The sequence below is a fragment of the Muscardinus avellanarius genome (assembly GCF_963383645.1).
Source record: "Muscardinus avellanarius genome assembly, chromosome: 9".
Lineage (NCBI taxonomy): Eukaryota > Metazoa > Chordata > Mammalia > Rodentia > Gliridae > Muscardinus > Muscardinus avellanarius.
The window spans coordinates 82,953,539-82,980,099 of record NC_137795.1 but is presented as its reverse complement, the minus strand read 5'-3'; the positions used below and the strand labels follow the sequence as shown (position 1 = coordinate 82,980,099).

Sequence of the window (26,561 nt, the reverse complement as noted above, 5' to 3'; positions counted from 1 at the left end):
TGCAGAGGAATGTGTCATACATTGGATGCTGTGTTTTTTGGTAGAGTATTAACCCTATATTGAACTGATTCTGTCATCCATGGCATTTCCATAGAAGGCCATTGATAATTCCACAGGTATTGGCCAGCAACTAGCAGGGCATCTGACTGTCAGAGAGGGACCCATCGAGGGATAAAGGTGAGAAGATTAAATCAAGGAATGCTGCTTTGGGGATTCCAATGGCCAAAAATCAAGTCCCCATTTTTCCAAAATCTCTGTGAACTTGGGCTAGTCACTTACATACTCAATTTAACCCACTTGTTCTATAAAAGAGAATGATAATCCAGAAAACACAGGGAGACTATAGCTCTAGGGAGACATATTTTCCCATTAGTGGGTTTTTTCATATACTTAGTTGCCAGGGCAGTTTCTACGTCAACATGGTACATTCTGTGTCTACCAGACAGAGTTTCATAGGGGATCCTGGGCTTAGAGCATAAAAATGGTATGTGGGCATCTCAGGCCTAAAGACCAGCTCTCAATCCAGCTACACACACACACACACACACACACACACACGGCCACACATTCCTACCTATAACTGGAGAACAACTGTGAAAATATGTGACATTAATATATTTGATAATTAATGAGACTAATTTTATCATTTTTACACAGTCTTACAGCCAATATCACCTGAAAATTTGTTTTAAAAGTAATGGGAATTATTAGACAACATTTTATCAGAATGAAAACTCAACTTTCCTCACACATGTAGCCTCACTCACTTAGCAAGACCCTTTGCAATTCAGTGAGACACTGTTTCAAAAATAAAATGACTGAAACATAGGGCTGGGGGTGTAGCTTGGAGGTACAATGCTCCTGGGTTCCATCCCCAGTACCACAACCAAGAAAAAAAAAAGTCTCACTCCTCCCTTGTGACATCATTCCTGGTCCTTTTCCCACTCTGAGGCAGGGCAGAGGACCTGGGAACAAAGGAATTAAAAGCAGCTATCTCATCACCTTCTGTGAGGGGAGAGGGATGAGCAAGGAGATGAGAGACCAGTTGGCTCCAGAAGATGGGGGCTCACCAGCCCACAAAATGATTCAAATTAAGCCTAAAATTGGTCAAAAGACATTAATTACCCAAAACCTAATTTTGATCATTAAAGAGCAGATGGAGAACCTGAGTAAGGTTTAAAAGCCCGCCTCCCAAGATCGTTGGTGGTAACTCTCTTTTGGACACTCTTCCCCCCCTGTGATAGGGGAACTCTGTTGTTGTCTTCTATATTTCCTTGACTTAAAAATAAATTTCATATCTCTATATACTTTGTTAGTCCTTGGACTTCATCAAAATTCACTGGACAAGGACCATATAAGAGCAAACACCCCTATTTCAGTCACCTCTAGGGTGTTTCTTTCCCATACAAGTGGACAAAGTCTATGTCCTGCACTTCTTTCTTATAAGGATATTATATAAAATTGGTAACCCTTACTGTGTGACTAATTGCATATTATGTAAGTAGATGGATTTTTTTTTGTGTGTGTGTGGTACTTGGAATGGAACCCACAGGAATTCTACCTCTGAGCTACATCCCCAGCCTTATTTTTTTTTTTATTTTGAAACAGGGTCTCACTGAGTTGCAAAGGGCCTCACTAAGTAGTTGAGGCTGCCTATGAACAGTGATACACCTGTCTCAGCCTCCTGAAAGCTGGGACTATAATCATGCACCACCATGCTCAGCTTAATGGATGGTTTTCACAGCTTGAAAGTCTTGGGGGATTTCTGCCTTCCTTCCACTGCTATGCTTAACACCCTCCAACCCGAACTTCCTCCTAGTCTTTATTCCAGGGCTTACCCATTGGCACAGGTGTCCAATTCATCCTTGTACCTGGCCTTCACTGCCTATTCATTTCCAGTGGTTGTTACTCCCCACCTCCAGGCTGATAACCTGCTTCTACTCACAAAACTAGGCTTTCTCTCCTCTGAAACTTTATGCATTGTGATTCTTCTTTCTGAGATAATATTCCATCTCCCATTGTCATAGACCTTTCTTCTGTGAGCATAAAATAGTTAATTCATAAACCTTTCTGGTTTATTACTCATTTCAATGAGTCCTAGGCATGGGTAGAGAAGTTGAATCATTAAACATCCAAACCTCTCCTTCACTATTCTTTGAAGAGGGATTGTAGCTGAGCATAGTGGCACATGCACAGGAGGATAGTCTCAGGTCCTTAGACCTTCTGCAACTTAGGGAGACCCTGTTTCAAAATAAAGAGTAAAAAATTGACCTGGTAGTATAGCTAGGAGATAAAACGTTCCTGGGTTTAATCCTCAGTAACACACACACACACACACACACACACACACACACACACACAAGATTATATAAGGGCATGGCCTAGTGCTTAGCTGATAATGGAAGACAGTCCAGTAAATGAAACCATTTTTGGCTTCATGGAATGTACTATCTAGTGAGGAAAGCAGATATTTAATCCAATTTTTTACTTAAATATTATCATTACAATGTGAAAGTACTTTAAAAATAAAACAGAAGGTTATTTGATTGCAAACAATGCAGGATCTGACCAAGCCAGGAGACTGGGGAAGGAATATCTGAGGATCAAGTGGGAAGTGGGTGGGGTCTAATAATGGTTCCGGGTGAGGCACTGGACTCATTCACAAACAAAGTGCTCTGTGGTGTTCACCTTCTGTTTTAGGGAGATAGCTAATAAATGTCAGATGATGCTATGTGCTAACAGGAAAAACAAGATGAGAGGATATGGGTGATAATTAGGTGATGCTGAGATAGACACTGTGAAGTTTTTGAAGGACTCGCATAACCAGAGCACAGGGGTAGTGCAAGAGAAATTGACTTGGGATGAAGCCAGAGAGATAGTTTGGGACATTTTGAAGTAAGGCCTTGAATACTTTGGAGAAGATTTTGTTGGAGAACTAGTGAAATGAAATGGCCAGATTTAAATATATTTTAATAATATGCTAATCATCTATATTCGTATATGCAAGTAATCTGTATTAATATATTAATATCTATATATGTATTAATTGGATACTGGTGAGGAGAATATGTTGGGAGAAGAGATGGATGTATTCTTTGCATAAGGTGGCATCCAAAATACTTCTGAGGCATGAAAAGTCCATTGTCATTCAGTTCAGTTCCAGGTAGAGGCATGAAGATCTGTTGTGGGGAGATTAAGAGGCGAAGAAAGATTTGTGAAGAATGTAGCTGGCAGAAAAAGCAGGGTGTAGTAACAAGTTGTGTGTTTGGGGAAATAACATGGAGTAAAAAGAGGCCTCAGTAATGGTTTCCAAGTCTCTCAATGATGAAACTCGTAGGCTGACACCAAGTGAGGTAGGCAGGAGGCAAAGCAATTATTGGAACAACTTGCAAACTATGTTTGAGACTTGTTTAAGGTGCCATTGGGACACATACGGACAGATGTCATGTGATATTGGAGATCCAAATCTGAAGCTTGCTTAGGATTACTTAGAGGAACAGGGATTGGCAGGTCACCCTTTCTGGTGGTGTTGGGAGTATGTGCCAAGTGGAAGGTCTTAAGTGATGGGCAACACAGCATCCTGGATAGGACAGAGAGGAAAGCTAGCCTTCCTGGGCTGCAGGTCTTCCTTTCTCTTGTATGCATGGGACAAAAGAGCTCTTCCTCATTTCCGACTCCACATCACCTCCCTGCCTCATGCCAACATGATTTCATTCGGGGCCTGTGTCTTTCAGCCATAGCACTTCCTATATTTTCATTTACTAGATATTTGTCCATCTTTTCATTTCTCTTCCACAGTTATCAACATTAGGAAACCACCAGTAAGCTAGATGTCTGTCTAATCCTTTAGCCTTCGAGAGCCCACTGTCCTTGGATAATGAATACTTTTTCAGCAAATCTCTACTGAACTCTTATCAAGGGGGCAGGCTCTGAATTAGGCATTGGTGCTCACCCTTCATTTTGGGAAGACAGACAATAAATACATGTCAAGTAGTGCTATGTGCTAAGAAGAAAATTATAGCAAGATAGCATCAGGACAGTGGAGAATGTAATGGGCTGGTGGAGGGAAGGCAGGGCTTTCTCTTAGATGACTATACCAAGACCCAAATGCAGTGCAAGGGGAAACCTTGTGAAGAGATAAATGATAGCTATTGCTCTGCAATAAATTCAGCCTGAAGCAACAAATAAATTTTATCTTACCATTTCTCAGCATGACCATCCAGGAGCAGCTGTAACTGGTTTATTTGCTCAATGTTTCATGAGGTAGCAACCAAGACCAAAGTGTCACTTGGAGCCTCAGGCATCTCGAGTCTCAGCTGGGACTAAGAAATGGTCTTATGGCTACCTGACATGGAAGATCACATGACCAAGGTCTGGGAAGACCTTGGTGCAGCTCACAGGGATTGCTGTGAGACTGAGGGCCTGGGTGCCTTGGTGCCTCGCCTAGTGGCAGATGCTTCCTGAAGGCGAGGGAGGAGCAAGAGAGTTCCATCCCAGTCTTTATTGTCTGTCTTCCCAAAAGTGATAAGCCATCATTGTTTTTCTATGTCTTATTGACCTGTCTCCCTCATAGCTCAGTTTGGTTTTCCCATCAAGCTTTTGACTTCTTGTCCATTTCCTTTTTCATTCAAGCTTCACGCTTCGTAAAGGAACAGCTTATATTCGCTGTCTTGACTTTATTACACCTTGTCCTCCTTTCCCTACTGCAGCAGGCTTCTGCTCTCTACCTCTTCTAGGCCAAAGGCCTGTCAAATCAAATCTCTTTTGATTTGATTTGATTTGATTTTCCTTGGGACTCTTGATTCTCATTCCCCCCTCCCCCCCTTTCCTTTCTTCCATCCCTCCCGTTTGTTTGTTTGTTTGTTTGTTTGTTTGTTTGTTTGTTTGGAACCCAGGGCATTCTACCTCTAAACTATACCCCTAGCCCTATTTTTTTATTTTTTATTTTGAAACAGGGTCTCACTGAGTTAAAAGGGCCTCACTAGCTAAGGCTGGCCACAAACCAAGATCCTCCTGTCTCAACCTCCCGAGTGCCAGAATTACAAGCACGTGCCACCATGCCCAGCTGTCCTTCCCTTTTGTCTAAGGACTATCTTTTCCCTTGGATACTAACAGGTCTATTTTCCCTCCTGCTTCTCTGATATTACCAAACTCCTTCAGATCTAGTTCTCTTGCCAACTGCATAAATAGATATTTCATAAGATTTTGGTTTTGACTCTTTCTGTTTTTACCATACTTCATCCTGACCTCTACCAAAATTATGTATCCATGACATTCCTGATATCTATCACCATATACCACCCCCCCACAAACACATACATGTTCTTCCACCTGTGTTCTTTATTTTCAATTAATGGGATCCAAGAATTCCAGTATAAAAACTGTGCAACATCAATTCTCTGTGCCTTGGTTTCCACATTCATTAAATCAGGTAGATATATTCATTCTATCTTGCTCCTCCTTCTAGACCCCACCTTTCTCTCTATCCCATGATGCTCATCTTAGTTTCAGTCTTTTGTTTTCCATCAGGTCTGCTGTCCTCCTCTGATAACTGCATCACAGTCTCTGCTCTGGTTGCCTGTCATCTACCCTTGGTGTTGCCAAGAGCTCTTTGTTTAAGGTATATTTCCCCACATTCTTCCCCTCTGTTTCCAGCCATCACTAACTCCACATCATCCAAGAGGACCAGGGTTTCTTTCTCACATGCATGGCATTTTGTCATCTGCTGGTCTGTCTGGCATGAGTTTTACTCTCCTCCTCTTCAGATTTAATGTCCTCCTCTTCAGATTTAATGTCCCAGAAGGCCTTGCTGTTTTATTCTTCCATTTTTTTGCCCTTTCTTCTTTATGTTATACAACTCACAGAACATTAAAAACACAGATCCCTTGTCTCTGACCTCTAATCACCTCCTTTCCAGCTATGGTTCCCTACCATAGATGGAGACTTCTTTTCCTCTTTCTTCGCTCTCTTTTGTGTGGATTTCTATTATCACTTTTACATTATTATATTTTCTTGTTCATCTTGTGTCCTTCAGGATCAGCAGAGTGAGCTTTTTAAGGCAGGATCTTTGTCTCCTTTGTCTTGTATCCTTAACACTTAGCAGAACTCCCGGCATGTCATTACCACTTAGCAAATTACCTGTAAATGGACTAAATTAATATGGCCTTACGTATGATCTGTAAGAGGAAAACAGGAATCCTAAAGCATGAGTTCATGATTGTCATTGCTTCAAAATTATAGTGTGGCTACTCAGTGGAACCTAGCTCTATATTAGGCAGAAGATAAAAAATAAAATGCCTACTAACTTAGATTATTAGAAATCAAAAGTTTTCCTAAAGTCAGTCTTAAAATGTTTATAGTATACTTTAAAAATATTTTATTGGTCTTGCTTTGTATGTTGTACTAAATTTCTAAAAGTTGATTGTTTTAACTTTTTTATACAAGCAGTGTTGCATGCTGCACTTAAGTATTTTTGCATCAATCAGGGAACATATCACATAATACTGGAACAGGGAAAGTTTAATATATGAACATTGAGGTACTGGAACTATGTGGATAGAGAATCCTAATTAATATAGAAATAGCAGAGTTCAGAATTAAGGAGCAGACTATTCAAAAAGAGTAAATCTGAAAGAGGGTCCTTCCCACTCCTATTTCTAGGCCTGGAATCCAAACCTCCTTGAGGCAGGTGCATCTTAGATCATGGCAGAGAAGTTTTCTGAAGGACTGTACAGATGGGGCTCATAGGGAGTCTGCCTTTTAGAGTTCTAGAGAGAACAGAGAGGTAATATGTCATAAAACTCACTGGGATTCCACCCACAGGGTTCTATAAAACAGCTGATATAAGTAAGAAGAGAACCAGGAAGAAAAAATGTGCCTCCTCTGGCACCCTCTGAGTTGTTTAATATGGTGCTGGTTGTCCCAGACAGGGCAAAGAAAAGGTAGATTTGTAGCTGAAAAGCAGCATGTTGACCACTGACACAGTCCACCCCTTTGCTGATTTAGCCTATGTTCAACTTCATCCTTAACCACAGTAGAAATTATATTTTATATGTATATATGCTGAGTATATACAAATTTAAATGTGTAAATATATAGTATATTTATATTGGCTGCCACTTCCCAATGAGAGAAGTAGTATTAGACAAAGATGGGAAGGTATTTTAAAAACATCTCTGAGTTCTGAAGTACTTAATGTCATTCTTAGATAAAATGTTATTTAACATCTCAATTTCATTTTATTTAGTGTAGAAATATTAAAATAGCCTTTTATCTGGCATTGAAGAATTAGTTTTGCCTTAGAGACATGAAAAATGAGACTGACTTTCTAATTGTAAGTGAGCCAGTGCTGTAGAGAAACAATGCATCAGGAGCCTCTGTTATATATACTCCCTAATGTAGAGACACTACTGCCTCAGCAGACAAGTCTGTCATCCACAGTACTTGGAATCTTCTTGCCATTGAGTGAAGATAGGAAATGAGAAAAGTTTAGGTGAATGACCTAAAAAAGTAAAAACTCAAGTAATGGGGAGAGGTTGGAGGTCAGGTTGCTGAGAGTATAAGACAGTGGGACAAGTGAGTGGAACACCTGTGCTGCTTGCACATGAGAGGCAGGCATCCCATGTGATGTAGTTATGCTTGGAGACTACTTCCGTGTCATGAGCCAGTTCTTAGGATGAAAGTTGACATGACATGTGTAAGCTTAGTGACTACTTGTAACATATGGAACACGTACTAAATAGTCTTACAGGTTCTTATAAAAAAAATCTCTTCTCATTATAGAAAGGAGAAAGAATAAAGGCAACAACTGTGACCTGGATATATTTCTTAGCAATATGGATGACAAAACAGATGCTTAATGAAACTGTGTATTATTCTTAGATATTTAGGAGAAAAGATAAGTTTAAGGCCAAGTCTTTTCCAAATGTAACCTTATTACTGATGATTATTACCAAGCAATGTTTTGTGAGTATCTCTATTTCTGTGATTGCCATTCATTGTGTTTATTTAATTTCTTGCCAGGTATTAATTTCTGGTATTCATGCACAACTGGTACTTTAGAGGTTTTTCCTCCCTAGCATTATTCTTCCTATATTGATGAAATCAGAGATGGGGGCCAAATGACCCTAACATTTTTGGCTATGGAACAGTTTGTATTAACAAATACATAAGATGATTATTGACATGGACACTAGATCTATTATACTATTGGCCTTCATATCCTCTCTTAAATGACAGAAGACCCTTTTGTACTCAAGAGTTAGACATAAATACAAGTTGGAAAGTTGGATTCATGAGCTCCAATTACTTGCTTAACAATCTTTTTCTGTTTTAAAAACAAAACTATTTGTCATAGTGTGGGAGGTTGGGAAGTTCAAGATCAAAGCACAGGCTAATTTGGTGTCTGATAAGGGCCCACTTCTTGAATGAGACACACCTATCTTTCTGTGGTATCCTTGAATGGCAGAAGAGATGAGGGGGCTCTCTAGTGTCTTTTTTTTATAAGAACACTAATCTCATGTATGTGTTCTTAGCCCTCAAAGGTCAAGATGCAGAGGTGCCCTTGACCTGCTGATAGAGAATTTAAAGGTCAAGATCAAATCATCACCCTTTTCTGAGCCTTTCAACATTTGAGAGATTTGAGGCATTTATTCTGTCATGAATAACATGTATTATAAGATATTTTAGCTGGGTAGGGTGTCACATTCTTGTAATCCCAGTACTTGGGAGACTGAGGCAGGAGGATCTTGGGTTCTAGGCCAGCCTTAGCTACTTAGTGAAACCCTCAGCAACTTGGTGAGACTCTGTTTTGAAATTAAAAAAAAAAAAGATATAAAGATCTAGGAGTATAAGCTTAGGGATAGAATGCCCCTGAGTCCAATCCTAAGAACTAAAATACAAAGCCAAAATCAACCCTTTTTAAATAATTATAATATTTGATATCAGTAACTTTGACTGAATTGCTGTAAGCAGATGGTGTTAGTGTCCTCATTGTACATGGTTTTTGTTTTGATTTTCAGGTTTTTCTGAAGAGCGACCGAGTGGCCAGAATGGTTCAGAGTGGAGGGTGTTCTGCTAATGACTTTAGAGAGGTGTTTAAGAAAAACATAGAAAAACGCGTGCGCAGTTTGCCGGAAATAGATGGCTTGAGCAAAGAGACAGTACTGAGCTCCTGGATAGCCAAATATGACGCCATCTACAGGGGTGAAGAGGATCTGTGCAAACAGCCCAACAGGATGACCCTAAGCGCTGTGTCTGAACTTATTCTGAGCAAGGAACAACTCTATGAAATGTTTCAGCAGATTCTAGGCATCAAAAAACTAGAACATCAGCTCCTTTATAATGCATGCCAGGTAAGTGGACTATGCCGTTTTCCATTCCTCTGTCTTACTCAGAGAATGAACATCAAGTGTTTATAAGCCAGTGGAGATGTGTTTTGCTTTCTATAAACAGTTTGAACAGCTTAGTGAAATTGAATTTTAATAAATCAAATAGTGATATTTGAAACAAGCTTTGAAATAAGTATTTAATGGAGAATATTATATCACTAGCCAGTAAATGATTGTTCCCATGTGCCCTTAGGGCATTGGGTTTGTGCCTATTTGGTATACATGGGACATGCTCTGAATAGTAAAATGGGAATCATCTGTTACCTGAAGAACCTTGAGAATTTATAATAAGCAGGTATTCCTCAGTGCAAAATAATTTTTCATAAATAGATGATGATTCTCTTCTGAGATCTGTGAAAATAATTGAAATTTCAAATGTTTTCTTTAACCCAGGGAGATAGAAATGAATTTTGATGGTTGTTCAACTGTGTAATTTAAAGAGATGACAGAGCTAATAATATATTTTCTTTTAGGTTGTTATTCTAGGCGTGCATATGAAAAACTGAATAAAATTTCATGTTTCACATTTTTTTCATTTTTGGGTCCTTTGATTTGTCTAATAATGTATCCCTTCCCTGTTTCCATCTTGTTTGCTTATTTTGGATGTATAAATGATTTAACTCTGCTATAATATACAATTCAAACTAACAGAATCCTGTAATTTTGAAATGTACTTGTTCATTAAGAATTACAGTTCTAAAATGTGCATGTGTTTATTTTAATTCTCTGCAAATCTGTCTTTATTTTATCAATATTCCTTATTATCCATTACTAATTTGTGGATAAGTTCAGAGGGATAAATTAATAGAGTTAATTAATAGTAAAGCAAGGTGGGACTTTTAACCCTGTGAACAACTCATACACTCACCATATTGTCTTCACTGTGTTGTTAAACCAAGTGCTGGTTCCATAATGAGGATGACTTTAAAGCTAAAATCTATTTTAAAAGATAAATTCAACCATAACTTTGCACTTTTAATGAAATTAATAGCTCACTTAAACAATGAAGTATTGAACTTAGTAGTAAAATTCTGAGTCAGATATTTAGTAGGTATTTATCAAGAATTTATTCAACTCAAAAACCTCAGGAGGTGCTAGAGAAACCAGGCAGAATAAAATTTCCTCTGCATATTAGAAAGTGTAATGGAGCATCATATAGAATGTTATAAGGTCATAAAATACATTCTCATATACCTGTAGATTTATATTTATCGATTCAGAATGCTTTTAAATTACTATTTTGCCTACTACACCCAAGGTCTGGACTCACTAATCTGTCTTCAGCAACTTGTAACATACAGCAATTCCAATTTAAATCACCAGTTATAATGAATGCTTTTATTTTTCTTTCATTTGTATTAGTATTTGCCTTATATTTTGATATCATGATTACATATTTATTAGGATTGTCTTGTCTTGTAGAATTGACTTCTTTATCATGCTATGATATTCATCTTTATCTGTATTTTTTATAATCTTCCTTTATGAAATCTGCTTTGTCTTTAATATGACTACTGTAGTATTTTATTGATTAGGATTAGCAATATATATATATTTTTTTCTACACATGTTTACTTTTAAACTATTTTTTTATCTTCAAAGTGGGTTTCCTATAGATAGCATATGATTAGGCCTTGCAGGGTTTTTTGTTGTGTTTTGTTTTGTATGCATCCACTGTGATGACTTTTATCTTTTAATGTATAAGTTTAGACATTTCATACTTGATGTGATTAAATTCATACTTGAAATCCTATTTTACCTTTATTTAGAAACAGGAACTTGCTCGGTTGATAAGAGTTTCACTAATTGCTGAGATTGAACTTGCGACCCTCCTGTCTTAGCCTCCAAAGTACTGGGATTACAGGTGTGTGCCACCATGCCTGACCTTTTTTTTTTTTTTACCTATATCACTTTTTTTATTCATACAACACTAATTTTTTCAACATTTCTTTCAGCGTTGGACTTCTGGTGATGTATTCCTTCAGGTTTTGTCTGAAAAAGTCTTCAGTTTTCCTTATATTTAAGAGATAAAAAATATAAAAAATAAAACATAATTTCACTGGATATAGACACATGAGTTAACTTTTCTATTTAAACATACTGAAAATTTTACTCCTAGCTTCACCCCTCCCATGACGCTCGTCAAGGTAATTGTTTTCCTTTTAGTTTTTCATATTTTAATAGTTTAAGTTTGGATTTTTTTTTCCCTCCTCTTATTTGCATTTTTTCTGAGCTTCTGTATCTGTAAGTTGGTATCCATGATCAATTTTGGAAAGTTCTCAACTACTGTTCTTTATTTCCTTTCCCTTCTCTTTCCTTCCTTTCTATCTTCATATTGGAGATGTAACAAGGAGCATCTACCTTTGAGCTTCCCCCCAGCCTTATTTTACTTTATTTTATTTTATTTTTTTTTACTTGAAACAGGGTCTCACTAAGTTGCTGAGGATCTTGCTAAATTTCTTTTTTTTTTTTTTTTTTTTTTTTTGGTGGTACTGGGGTTCCTGGAAGCCCTTCTACCTCGGGGCTACACTCCCAGACCTATTTTTACATTTTCATTTTGGAAACAGGGTCTCCTAAGCCAGCGCACGGCTGGCTTCGAACCTGCGCGATCCTCCTGTCTCCGCCTCCCAAGCGCGGGGATTACAAGCGTGCGCCACCACGCCCGGCAGGATCTTGCTAAATTTCTGAGGCTGACCTCAAATCTGTGATCCTCCCATTTCATCCTTTCAAATACTGGGATTACAAGTGGGCCCCACCATACTTGGCTCTTCTACTACTTTTTATAATATTCTTTGTGTCATATTCTGTTTCTCTTCTCCTGGCATTACAGGTATTTTATGTTACCCCCTGTGTGATACTGTTCCACAGTTCTGAGTTCTAGAATGTATGGTTTATTCTTTTTATAACAGTTCTTTTTGGGGGGGCGTGTGTCTAGGGATGGAACCCAGGGACATTTGACCTCTAAGCTACACACACCCTACCCTATTTTTATTCTTTATTTTGAAACAGGGTCTCACTAAGTTATGGAGGGCCTCACTATGTAGCTGAGGCTGGCCGCGAACCATGATCCTCCTGTCTTGGCCTCCCAAATGCTGGGATTACAAGTGTGTGCCACCACGCCCGATTTACCAGCTTTTCTTCTGTTTTTTTTTTTTTTTTTTTTTTCTTCTGACCTGTCTTCAAGTTCATATTGCTGATGAGATCACCAAACACATTATTGATTTTTGTTGCAGTGTTTTCATTTCTAGCATTTTCTTTTCATTCTTTCTTAGAGTTTTCATGGCTTGGATATACTATTCATCTCTTCTCACTTGCTTTTAATTCTATCCATGAGGCTGTTAATAATAGTTATTGGTATTAGTAATAATAGTAATTAAATTCATTGTTGAAGCTACAACATCTGTACCATAACTGAATCTATTTTAAAGTCTATCCTTTGCCTCTAGAATATTTTATTTTGGCTTGCTTTTTAAGTTTGTTTTTGATGTTGTTGAAAGCCAGGTACGTTGTATCATGTAATAGAAATGGAGGTAATAGGGCATTAGCATGAAGATTATAACCAGGATGGTGTCTAATGTTTCTTGTAGTCCCATGTTGGAGAGGCTTCAGACTCCACCGGTATCTCTGTATTTGTCTCCCCTCTTAACTTTGGTCTTCCCTAAGTGCTTCTCGGCCAAAGTCTATGCCTTGTATCTATAACATCTGTGATTTGCTTTGATATTTGAGCTGTGCCTTGTCGTCGCAAAGTGTTGGAGGGAGTGTTCTGGAATCTGATTAAATCTCAGTCTTTCAGTGGATCCGTGCCTCAGCGATTTACCTTTCACAGATCTTTGTTTCTTGTCCAGGGGTCCAGGCGTATCATTCCTTCTGGCTCCTGGGCCTCTTATTCCTTCTCTGGCTGCAGAATTCTCAGTCCGTTCACTTAAAGTCCTGGCACCTCATTGCCGGCTCATTCGTTTCCATTTTGTTTCTCAGTAGTTGAAGCAGAAAGACTACAGTGGTGTGGTTTCTTATTCCTGGAATGTTTCCCTCTGGTAAAAATCTTTCTTTGTTAGGGAGATGGAGGTGAATATTTACAGAATCCCCACCCCCACCCTGGCCATGCCACAAGGACTCTCTCCCTGGATCCTCACTGTGAAAACCTCACGGTCTTGCTGGGAAGAAGGTCCAGTTGAGTGTGGAGTACACCTGTGATCCAGACCTTAGGAGTTTCTTGTTTTCTTTAATTGGCTTCTAGTGATTTTTCAAAATTATTAAGTGAATAAATGTTCCTTCCATATGTAGCCTTCTGCAACTTCTGCCCCCTATCTTTCTGATTTTGCCTGTCTTTCTACATTTTGGATTAGTGGTTTGCCTCCCTTATTTAGTTCTCTGATAAGTGCAGGAAAAGTCGCTGGTTTCCAGTTTGTCCAAATTCTTCTTGTCAGGGTGAAAGTGATAACTTCCAGTGAAAATAACTTCCAATCTCTTTATCTAAGTTGAAACTGAAAACTCTGAAATATGAAATTAAAACTTAAGAATAAGTCTCAGGCTGTTGTGCTGAGCATGAGAGGAAATAGGGTGGGAACTGGGGGAGGCCTCAAGGAGTACTGTGTATATATGTGCCTCTGTCACACGGAACTTCAACAAGATATATGATTATAATGCACTAATAAAAAAATAGATCAGAAAAATACTTTTAAGTATTATTTAGATTAATTTAAAAACAAAAAGCACACAAAGTACTCTAGTAAGGGAAGAGCTTGCCTCTTAAATTACAATGATTTTTATAGATATTATGAAAAAAGATAACAGGCAAAATTTTTATGTTTTCCCTAAAGGGTATATATATACATATCTTACTATATTATCTTGTTACCTTCTAACAAAGGTTAAAAAGAATAGGTAAGGAAAGGCAGTATACATCACATAAAAGAATCTGCCCTTCATAGGGAAGAAATAGTCTGGGAAGAGAGCTAGCAGAGCAGGGTTTGGGGAGCAGAGAGCAGATGGATCTGAAGCTGGAGGAGCTGCTGGAGCCTGGCCCCGGTGTACATCTGGGAGATTCATTCCACCTTCGCTGGGTGTTGGGAAAGGCTTTGAGGCTCCTCTTAACTCCAGCATCTTCATTCTGCATTTGTTTATCTTTCTTGGGGCCCTTGTTTTTGCCAGTGGTGATCCCTGAGCAAATCCCAGAGACACATCGCTTGCTTCAGTGTCAGAAGCTCAGGGTAAGAGCTCTTCTTGGGAGCTGCGCAAGACATGAGCAGCCAGGCAACCTGTGGGTCCTCGATAGGAACAGAACAGGAATGAGAAAGGGACCGTGCCGGATGCCAGCAGGAGTGTCACTTCATCTTGTTCCTTGTCCCAGCGCTGTATGACCCGCATCTCCATGGGAGACAAGGAAGCTGACTTGTCTTGAAGGAGCATCACTCCTAGCCAGAGCCAGCAGCTTATTAAAGAAGTGAAGAAATAGCTCATACCACCAGTAAAGTGTGAAATCAGGGGAAACTGGAAGAGAAATAGTTATTTGTTATCATAAAAAGTAGAAAAGATTTTTTAAGAAGAGTAAAAATAATCCATGCATGCCATGAATTAGATAGTGTTATTAAACCTAATTCATATTTTGAAGTCTGTGCTATGAGAATAATATGTCTGCTGTGGTGCACCTTCATAGGATAAAATGATAGAAAAAATAGTTCAAGAGTCACAATCTAAAATGAACAATACAAGCCAGGCGTGATAGTGCATGCTTGTAATTCCAGCATTTGGGAGGCTGAGAATGGAGGATCGTGGTTCACCGACAGCCTCAGCTACTTAGTGAGGCCCTCTGCAAGTTAGTGAGATCCTGTTTCAAAATAAAGAATAAAAAATAGAGCAGGGGGTGTAGCTTGGAGGTCAAATGCCCCTGGGTTTCATCCCCAACCCCCCAAAAAATAAAAATAAAATGAACAATACAGTAACATAAGAATTTAAAAATATTAGAAATGATTTAGATAGATCAGATTATAAATGCAGTCAATACAAAGGAAGAATAATTGGTAAGTGAAAAGTCTAATTTCAGAATACTCTTAAGGAGATGTAATGAATTTCAAGTAAACATAACTATTCTTTCAGAAGAACAATTGTTAAATGATATTGATGAATATTACATATATTTTATAACAAAATATATTAATATTTTATTTAACATATTTTAATAAAAATGTGTTACTTAAATGATACCAGTTAATTAGGTGGTTTTCCTTAATCTGAAATTAAATGTCTTTATTAAAGATTATTTTAAAATACGACATAAGGTAATACATTATGTTCAAATTAATTAGTTAACACTTATCCATAATCATGCAGGGACTACAGATTAGATGCTCTGTGCTTTTTGTTAAATGAGAGGAACATAGAGATATATAAGGTCTAGGTATTTTGCTGTCTTTTTTCTTTTTGAGGTACTGAGGATTGAACCCAGGGACATACTACCCTCAAACTATACCCTCAGCCCTAACTTTTACTATTTATTTTGAAACAGGGTCTCACTGAATTGCAAAGGGTCTCACTGAGTAACTGAGGCTGTCCGTGAACCACAGTCTTCCTGTCTCAGCCTCCCAAATGCTGGGATTACAAGTGTGCACCACCACGCCTGGCTGCTGTCTTATTTTTAAAAATTCAAACTCCAGTAAATGTAATCATGGTATGGTAAATTCCTGGCTCTACCTGTTTGAGGTTGAAAAAGGCAAACTAATCTTAGGATGTATGACACAGAAATTCACCAAAGTAAGAATCTTGCTCATTTGCTAAGGTAGTCTGGGCAGAGGGACCAGTGCATGTACACTGTGAAACCCATGGCTTTGAGAGAACTGCAAGTCTTTGGTGTTGCTGGAGTATAGGGAAGAATGGGGCTGAGGTGTAAGATGACATTCACAGAGGCCGCTAAGGGTCTTATAAACCGTAGAGAGAAGTCTAACCGCAAATGACCAGAGCCTGGAATGGAGTACATAGTACCTTATCTATGCCTATAACTCCCCTCCTTTTACTTCTATATTTAGAGTTTAAGAGGATTAGTTAGCTCGATTTTACAGGTATCTAGAGTCTGATCTTTTCTGCCCAAAGCAACCTCCATCAATGTTTTATAATCTCATTCCATTAACTGACAAAATTGACTCACCCAGATTTCCCCAAAAGTCAAAACAAAGTTAATTGAAATCTTGCTGTCTTAACTTTCCCCTATCCTAAATCTCTTGTGTTTTGAAGACTGGAGGAAGTATTCAGTAGTATCATAGAACTGTCTACATATGCATGAAGGATAGACATGGATACTTGTGAGTAGTGTTCAATTTTGTGGTTCCATTTTCCCTACAAATTTTAGCTCTGGAGATTAAGCTTTTCAGAGATTAATTTGAATTTTTGCTTTGGACTGTGGGTCTTATAAACTGTAGAGAGAAATCAGTACAGAGATAGTGCTGTGCTTTTTGCCCCTCTCACTGTGGGAGTGTTTGAAATCTAGAAACCACGAGGTATTAACCTTATGAACACCTCTATCCAAGATCTATAAAAGGAAAATGAAAAGGGAAAGAATTTTGGATCCTCAAAGGAAATTGGATCTGCCTTCACCTACCACTTCCTTATATTTTTCCTCTAATAGCATGTGAATGATATGTTTTAATTAGCATCATTTGTCCTTTTCAGGAGTAATAAGTTTATTCTACAGTGTTACAGTTTGTAATTTCCAAAATGACTTTCACAATAAAAAATGTGGAAATGAAAGGTAGAGAGATATTTTATATATATATAGTATATTTATAAAATCTCAAAATAATTAAATATTCAATTAAATGTTATTAAATGGCAGTTTTTATGCCTGAGATAAAGCAAGGAAGTAACTTAATGCCTCAATAATTAAATTTTATTTCTGATTTTTGAAATTCTAAAATTGATAATGGGAATATCAATAATACTTAAATACATGTTTAATTCTGTTATAAATAAATATACCATAATATAAATTGGATGCATTTGATTTCAGTTAAATGAATTTGAGTCTTTGGTTAGTAATATTAAGTTCCCTCTCTAAAGATTCAGTTCTTTATATCATAATGTTAATACATTCTTATCAAATTGTAGCTTTTCTTAGGGGTGTTTTATTTGATGATACAGGTTTTTGTTCCTTATGTTATATGGAGAAACTACATAATATTCTTTAATATTTCTCATAACCTGTCTTTTTGAATTTTTCTGTAATATCTTACCAGATAAAAATATAGGCTACCTTCAAACTCTAAGGAGTATTCTTACACTTATTTTTAGATTTTTTTTTCTTTACCCAGATCTAGTTTATGGACATTTTAATGTCACCCTACCTTTTCTATTTTTTAGAAAATAAGAGAACAGATATCTAAAAAAAATGAGACAAAGTACAAACTGTTTTCATAAATCTAGTATGAAGGTTTCAGATGAAGAAGGCTTACATCTCAGTCAATGAATTGTCATCAAAGTTTTTTAAGTCATTGTACAGTTCTCCTTTGAGGGGTTGATTCCTGAAAACCGTCAAGATACCAAAATCTTCAGATGCTTTATAGTGACAATGCTAGAAAAAACCTATTTTTGTTAATATACTGCATGGCCTATTCTCAACTATTAATGAATAACAAGGGGTTTTAAGAGTATGCTATTTCCAATATAATCAACTATATCTTCATTTTTCATAATTATTAAAGAAAATATCCTATTAAAATTTAGATTACATAGGTCTACATATATATATATATATATATATATATATATATATATATATATATGATGCATAGTCAAGATGTGGTTATTTTTCTTCAAGGCCTGTGGTCAGCAGACACATATTTACCAAAGTACAGTTGATAAGTGAGCTACTGGAGGTAAATATATGCACAGCACAATAGGAGCAGCTGGATGGCAGTATCTGAACTTGATATTGAGTAATTCCCATGGATTTCTCTGGTGTTTCTCAACTTTGAATGCACATTAGGATGAACTGAGTCACGTTAAAGACCACTGGATGCCTGGTCCCCACTTTACGCTAGTGAAAACTGTCTGTAGAGGTAGGTGGGACCCAGGGTCCAGTGTCTAAATCTTCCTAGGTAATGCTCTTGCACAGTGAGGGCCAAGGATTCCTGCCATGATGCTGCATGTGAAAACAACAGTCATAAGTAACTGCAGGGGTTCTTGGAAACAGCTCAGCCATTTGCTCAGGAGAAAGGTATTGGCGGTGCAGGAAACCCACTTGTGTACTGGAGCTTTAATTGAAGTTTAATGAAGACTTTAACAATCGTGATATTTTCTGAGTTTTGGAGGATCGATGGACTTGTAACAGATGGACAATGACAGAGGCATGAGGGAACGAATGCCCTAGAATCTGTTGGGAAGGTCTGTCCTGCGTGCTGCTGCAGTAGTAGGACATAAGGTTCAAGAATGTGGAAAGGACTTGAACACTGAGGGCCTTTATACTAGATGAAAGAAGAGCTTGGAATTTATCTGGTTCTAGAGAGTACTTTTGAGGTAACAGCAAAGAAATGGCAGGAACGAGTTGAATTCTGGAAATATCCTTCCCTGTGGTCTAAAGAATTGCAGATAATCGTATCCTTGCTCATTCCACCTGTAGCCATGGGCCAATCTTGTGTTTCTATTTTTTACTCTCCTTCTCTCCCTCCCTTACTTTTTTTGGGGGGTGGAGGGTACCAAGTATTGAACCCAGGGGCATTCTACCTCCAAGCTACATCCCCAGCCCTACTCTATTTTTTATTCCGTATTTAGAAACAAGGTCTCACTAATTTGCTGAGACTGGCCTTGAATCTTTGATCCTTCTGTCTCAGCCTCCTAGTACTAGGATTACCTGGCTTTCCTTAAACACACACACAATCAATCAATCAATCAATCTCTCTCTCTCTCTCTCTCTCTCTCTCTCTCTCCAAATTAATCTTTAAATAACTTTTCCAGGTTCTGCATTGCTCTGCTCTAGATGGTTCAGTTTTGGACCAGTGTTCACTTCTTCCTATGAACATCTCAGGCTGCTGCCTTTTTCAAGGAGTCTGTCTTCACATGCTTTTGGTTTTATGCCCTGCACTGTGCTTCCGAATTGCATTCTTCTTCCATAACTTCGGACTTTAGTGTGGGTGGGTCCGCACATTGGGACATGAGCTTTCCTATAAAGGAAAAAGATGCAAATCAAGGAAATTAAACAGAAGTTAGGGGTCATCAATATTTATCTGATGGAGGCTTTATATTCTATTAACCATGATATTATGGGGCACCTGCAGGTAGTCTTTGAAGACATTACCTTCTCTGATCAGGCTCTTATGGTATGTGTCTTCAAATGAGAAGACTCATTTTTTTTTTTAGTGAAGTGAAGGACATTAAGAGGGTTTTTTAAAAAACACACACACACAGATCAGTATATTAGATATCCATGTTGAGATAGCAAGTAATGGTTAGATATCCAAGCCTGGAATCTTAATAAGTAAGGATTGGCAATCTGGATTCGGGAATCATTTAGATAATGTTTGTATTTTAATTCATACCTTAATTCTGCTTACTTCACACTTGAAAAAAAGCCTAAATGCTTTTATTTTCCCTCATCATCTTAAATGAACAGAGCAAACTGATCATTATCTTGGTAAGATCATATTTATGTAATGGATGATTGTGATTAATTCTAGTTATTTGCTACAAACTGGTAGCAAGGCTTCTATTGTTAAACATTTAAAACCATGTCATTTCCTGTGTGTACAGTGTTTTCACGAACCTGATGTGAAAGTCTTCAAATGAGAAAGACATCTTATCCTCAATCTATGAATTATCTCCAAAAGTATTTTTTAAACTCATTGTACAGTCTTCCCTTGAGGGATTAGTTCCAGGAGCCCCTTCAGATCCCAAACTGTACAGATGCTCATCTCTTACATAAAAATGTCATAATATTTCCGTATAACCTATACATTTCCTCCTGCATATTTAAATAATCCCAAGATTACTTATAATACCTAATAAATATAAATTCCATGTAAATAGTTGTTATACTATTTAGCAGATCACTACAAGAGAAGTGTCTGTACATGTTCAGTAAAATCATATTTTTTCCTATAAACTTTTGGTCCATGGATGGGCGACTATGCATAGGGATGTAGAACCTGTGGATAGGCAGGGCCAGCTGTATACATGGTCGGGTACAAGAAAAATAGGACTTCAAGAGTATAGGTAGATTGGCTGCCCTGGTTCAGTTTGAGAATTTAGATGCTATTGGGATTGTTGTGCTGAGTTAGATTCATTGGAAAAATACTGCAAGAATAAATATTAGCCCGCTTACTTTGAGAATCACTGCCCCTCTCCTATTTTCAGGGAGATGAGCTCCTCATTCTGCTCTGTGTCACTTAAGCCCATGGTAAATGGATGGATGTAGAATTCTCCAAACTCAATAGATTCAGATGCCATTTTATTTCTCTCCTCCAAAATCTGGTTCTCCTTCTATTAGTATAATGCCCATCCCTCTGGCTCCTAAGTCCTGTCTTCTTCATGGCGAGCCCTTCTGAGCCCTTTCTTCTCCATGGTCTTCCCAACTCAGCAGTCCGCTGACACTGTGTTTCTTCTGTAGTAAAGAATGTCCACTGCTTCCCCTTATTTCCACAGCCACCCCTGTAGCTGGAGACTTCTTTACCAGGTACATGGTGTGTGCAGTGACCTCTGCCTGCTGCCTCCTCCTTGTTTCTCATAGGTTTGTTCTTTTCATTACTGATGTTACAGTACCTTTCTGATCTTGCCAAGACCCTGCTTTGAATGGAGGGTGGAAAATGGCTCCCTTTGGTCAGCAGAATGACTAAGCTTTCTGTGGCTTCCGTGTTATTTCTAGTCCTCATGTGCTTCGCTGATGTTCTTTGCCATGCAGCAATCCTTTATATACCCCATGTTCTAAGTAAACTCAATTGGTGTGTTCCTCACCCTCTTCCTGTATTTATTTTACTTTATTTTTGCTTCATATTATTCTCTTCACTTGGAATTTCTACCTCTCCATTCTTCAAGACCCAAGAGAGATGTCACCTTCTCCACGAATCCTTCCTTATTCCTGCCTCCATGCTTTTTGGTTAAATATTAGGAGAGAAAAAAATCACAAGGGATTACAATTCCCCCTCATAATCTTCAAGCTGGTCGTATTCTACTGTGTATTATAGATTACTTATATATGCTTTTAATTGCATTTCAGCAACTTAAGCATAGGATAATTATTTAATTTGTACTATTAATCATATAGTAATATTTAACGAGTTTTCTATTATGGGCATCCCTATACAGTGAGGAAATGAAATTAAAAGTCCATGTAATGGCTGGGCATGGTGACATACACTTGTAATCCCCGCGCTTGGGAGGCAGAGACAGGAGGATCGTGCAGGTTCGAAGCCAGCCACGCGCACTGGCTTAGGAGACCCTGTTTCCAAATAAAAAATATAAAAATAGGTCGGGGAGTGTAGCCCAGAGGTAGAAGGGCTTCCAGGAACCCCAGTGCCACCAAAAAAAAAAAAAAGTCCATGTAATGCTTGGCTAAGGAGTGTGAGGTAGTAATGCTAAACCCTGGAGCCACCCTGCAGTATTCACATCTCAGTCACACCTCTTGTCTGCTGTGGGACTGTAGGAAACTTACTTAAATCAATCTGTATTTCAGATTTTCCATCCCTAACATGGAACAATGATAAGACCTACCCTATAGGGTTGCTCTGATGTTTCAATGAGATGATGTTTATAAAAGTTAGGATGGTTCCTGACACGTGATTATTTATAATGAGGCTAAGTTTCAGTCTTAGGCTCTAAGAAGGCAAAACTGCCTGTGTTATTTTATTTAGTGGTAAACTCAATCCTCATGTTACTTTGTTATTAATGAGAATGTTCCGATAAGTTTAATTAGTAAATAGTTGTTTGAAAATACTATCCCATTACTGTTATTTTGAATATTAAATGTTAATATCATATGAAATGCTTAAGAAAATTTCACTGTGTGCAAAAATTTGTCAAGTTACATCTCTTGATTTTTGAAGATGCATATGATTGCGTGTTTATATGGACATGTGTGCATATGTGTATGTATACCTACAGAATATATTTGCATATTCTCTAGGCTATAAGAAGTCCCATGGTTTTTATGTTTGAGGTTAAATTCCTTATGTTCTTGCTTTTGAACATTTTGATCCATTATTTAATATAGTTTAGTTCAGTTCACATAGGGTAATTTTATATCTAATTAACTCGTTCATCTTTTCCCTGTTTTAAGTATTCAAAGGGAAGTGTGGCTTGGGAAATGAAATTTTAAGGCTCTTAGAACTGTTCTACAGGATCCATGGTGGAACTACTATTTCTGAGTCAGATTTTTATGCATAATTTAGAAGGTAGATATAAGGGAGTTCTTTAAAGAGTTTGCGTCTAATAGAATGCTACCTGATTTTTCATATGTTAGATCACACAGAGGAATGTGTTGCTCTCAAGAGTTGGGGATTTAATTTCCTTATTTCTTTTTGTTGTATGAAATTACAAAGGGAACATTAGTTACCTTGTAATCATTAACTAATTCTTGGTAATGAAGAAAGGGAGAAAGGTTGGAAGTTTTTTTTGAGGTTTGTTTTTGTTCTCTGTTCATGGAGGAAGATGAATCAAGAGACAAACGATGTTAGAGTCCAAGAATGTTGCAAACACATGTGGCATCATTCTTTGTATTTACATTAAAATTGAAACTAGTTGTTTGAATCTCAGCACTGGAGATGGATTTTATTTTTTCCTATCCTTGGTATTAGGCAAGGCCTGCCTTACCCAGTACTTAGGAGGCTGAGATAAGATGATTGCAAGTTTAGATCCATCACATGGTAACATATTGATAGCCTGTTAAAAAAAGAAAAAAAGAAAAAAAAAACAGATGGGCGTGGTGGAGACAGGAGAGTCACAGGTTTGTACTCAGCCTCAGCAACTTAGACCCTCTGCAACTGAGACCCTGTTTCCAAATAAAAAATAAGATAGGGTTATGAGTGTAGCTCCTGAATGCAATCAGGGTGAATTCAGGAATTGAACCAAGGTGCCCCTGGTTCAATTCTAAGTGCAACAATAAATAAATAAAAATAAATAGTCTAGCCAGGCGTGGTGGTGCACACTTGTAATCCCCGCGCTTGGGAGGCGGAGACAGGAGGATCACGCAGGTTCGAAGCCAGCTGTGCTGGCTTAAGTGACCCTGTTTCCAAATAAAAATATAAAATAGGTCTGGGAGTGTAGCCCGAAGGTAGAAGGGCTTCCAGGAACCCCAGTACCACACACACACACAAATAAATAAATAAACATAAGGCTGGAGATGTAGCTGAGATGTGAATGTCTCTGGGTTCAATCCCTAGCAACAAGAATAAAAGTTTGAGGAAGAGGTCATAAATACTTGAAAAATCCAACAGCAAGATAATTAAGAATGGAATGTCATTAGGCAGTACATGTTTGTTGCTAAATAATTGGTTCAGAATTTTTTTTCAGAAGATTTAGACATTGATCTGGACCATGAACAAAGGGAGAAAGAACATCCCCAGCAGAAGAAAGCAAGCAAAGGACATACTTCTGAATGTGTAGCATGTTTGCTGAGCAATGAATCAATTAGTTTGTGTAGATGATGCAGTTATCCCAGAGGCTAGGAAGTAGATCGGAACAATAGATATAAGTGCTTGAATACTAGGCTAGGCTGTCTGCGTATCATCCTGTCTAAGTCATCGGCATTTATTCTCATTCATTTGTTCCCTCCCTCTGCCTGCCTCCCCTTGGACTCCCACCTCTGAGTTTTGAATCTGGTCAGGAGTAGTGGGAACCATATGTAGATACAGAGGAGCCCTGCATGCTGCAGGAGGTCAGTTCAGTTTTAGTTGTAGATCATTGGGAGATGCCTGAAAGGAAACTCTTCTCTTCAGCCGGACACGCAGAGCTGGAACTCAGGAGATAGTCTGGAGCTATGTGCCAGTTTAGGAAATCACATAGGGAAATGGCTACAGACACTGAAATCTAGCACAATGAAGGATCAAGCACATGTATTTGAGGGCTGGAAAAGAGAGCAACAGGAGTGGTCAGAGTCACCTGGGTAGAGTAACGCTCTGTCTTTATAAGTGACTGGTCATTTAAGTGATGGTAGAGAATTAACAGAATTGTTGATGAGGTAGATTAATTTGCTAATCATAAAGCTTCTGATCCATGTTTTGAGACTGCATAAAATCTCTAGTATCTGATACTGTTGAATTATCACCGGGCTGCTAGGTAACGATGATAAGTAATAAAGCTTTGAGTAGAGTTTTCTTTTAGGATCCTAAAAGGCACTTTTTCTTAATTCGTTTTTCTTTTTTTTATGTGAGCAAATTTAATGAATTCAAGGATTTGATGTTGGTATTTTTTAGAGCATTCAGAGGATGAAATCACAAATTATAAAAATGATCTGGTGGGTGAATTGTGGTAAAGTTATTTTTATACTGTGTTTGAGATTTTCTTAACTGTAAAATACTATGCACAGGCTTCTGGACCTCCCATGACCTCTTCATAGAGATTTACTGACCGTTAAGACCTTCCCTTTCTTTTTCCATGAAGAGAAACTGGGCAAGAAGAAACTATAGCTTGAGATTCACAAGGCAAGACTCTCCATTTTTAATAGTTTCACCCTTGCAAATCCATCCTGATACCACTAACAAAGCAAAACATCTCTTTCACTGATAATCTCCCAACAATACTTGGGTCAGTAGCTTTACTGTTGCAATTATATTCTGTTTTACATATAATTTTTACTATTTTTTTATGTAGAGTGTAAACTCCTGAAAGTATACAACTTGTATAGCTACTGAAAAGCCTATCACCGTTCTTGCTTTACAGTAAGTCTAGAAAAATGTCAATGTGATTAAAGACTACTTAGATCAACATTGCTAGGAGCCAAAGTCTTATCTGTACATGATAGTGCACAACTGTAATCCCAGTACTTGGGAGACTGAGACAGGAGGATTGTTCATTTGAGGCTGGTCTTAACAACTTAGACGTGTTTGAAAATAATAGGCCTCTATGTGTAGCAAAGAGGTGGAATGCCCCAGGTTCGTTCCTTAGTACTACCCCTTTAAAACATACACGCACCAAAAAACCTATGTCTTGATGTTAGAAAAAAATTAGCTAGCTAGTTGATAATATATAGGACCAAAGTGGTGTTTTCTATGGGTTAAGCTCAAAAAGCTATACAGCATCTTTTAGCATGGAAGAATAAAGACTTCTGTGTACCTAAGATTCTCTGAAAGCTCTGTTACTTCTTTTGAGTTAACCACACCTTTGAGAATAACAGGTAAGCTATGAAATTCAAGCAATTCTCCAAGGGGGAAAAATGCATATCTCTCCAAAACTATGTTCACAACTTTAACAGGATCACAGGCTCCTGCAGACCAAGTTAAAAATTCCCTGTTTAGAATGTGGAAACAGTTATCCCTGCATAATTAGCAGGAGGAAAATAAAAGTGTACTTTGTGTGCTAAATATTTGTCAAACCAGGAAAATATTTTGATAATTAAAGCAGAAAAATGGTCTGTGTCACAGGAACTAGAGGTATTTCAGAGACTAAAGATACTTTTGGGCATCTGTTACAGTCAGGGTTGAATGGCCCTCTTTTTAAAAGATGAATAAAATATTCTGTGCCAGGAAAAAAACATCTGTGAGGTAAATAAGCTATTGTCACATGAAACATTGAAATCAGGAATTAAAAGAAAATAAGATTAAACCATGTGATCCCCGTGGGATAGGGACTTCCCTGTGACCTGTAGCAAGAATATGAAGCCCATGTGTCAGAGCCCACGTCTAGCACTGGGGGCCTGGACATCAACAACATCTTAGAGTCTAGTGCCTCACTTTAATTTGTCTACTCAGACTTTTCACCATTCCAACCTCCCTCCTTTATTTTTCTCTTTTGTATGTGTAAAAGCACTTCTTTAAGTTCTATAGAATAGGATTTTGGAATGAAAGATAATATATTTCTTTTAACAGCATTTGCAGCTGTACTGGCAAAATGAGAGGTGCTTTACACATCTCTGTGTGTGTGTGTGTGTGTGTGTGTGTGTGTGTGTGTGTGTGTGTCTCCAGGTGGATAGGATTTGGACTATGAGGAAAAAGGAGATATCCAAGGACACCTGGGTCTGGGCTTGAGCAACTGGGTCAA

General features: G+C 37.9%; 1 protein-coding gene across 15 annotated transcripts in view; it reads left to right on the top strand.

Moving 5' to 3' along the window:
* CADPS2 (calcium dependent secretion activator 2) overlaps positions 1 to 26,561 on the top strand; it is a gene marked incomplete at both ends in the record, with an annotated part of 558,610 nt that overhangs the window by 205,887 nt on the left and 326,162 nt on the right. For all 15 annotated transcript variants that reach the window (XM_080700894.1, XM_080700893.1, XM_080700890.1 and 12 more), the window contains one exon: positions 9,021 to 9,353. In XM_080700894.1, the coding sequence (XP_080557020.1) occupies positions 9,021 to 9,353 (333 nt within the window). The remainder of the gene's footprint in view (positions 1 to 9,020; positions 9,354 to 26,561) is intronic.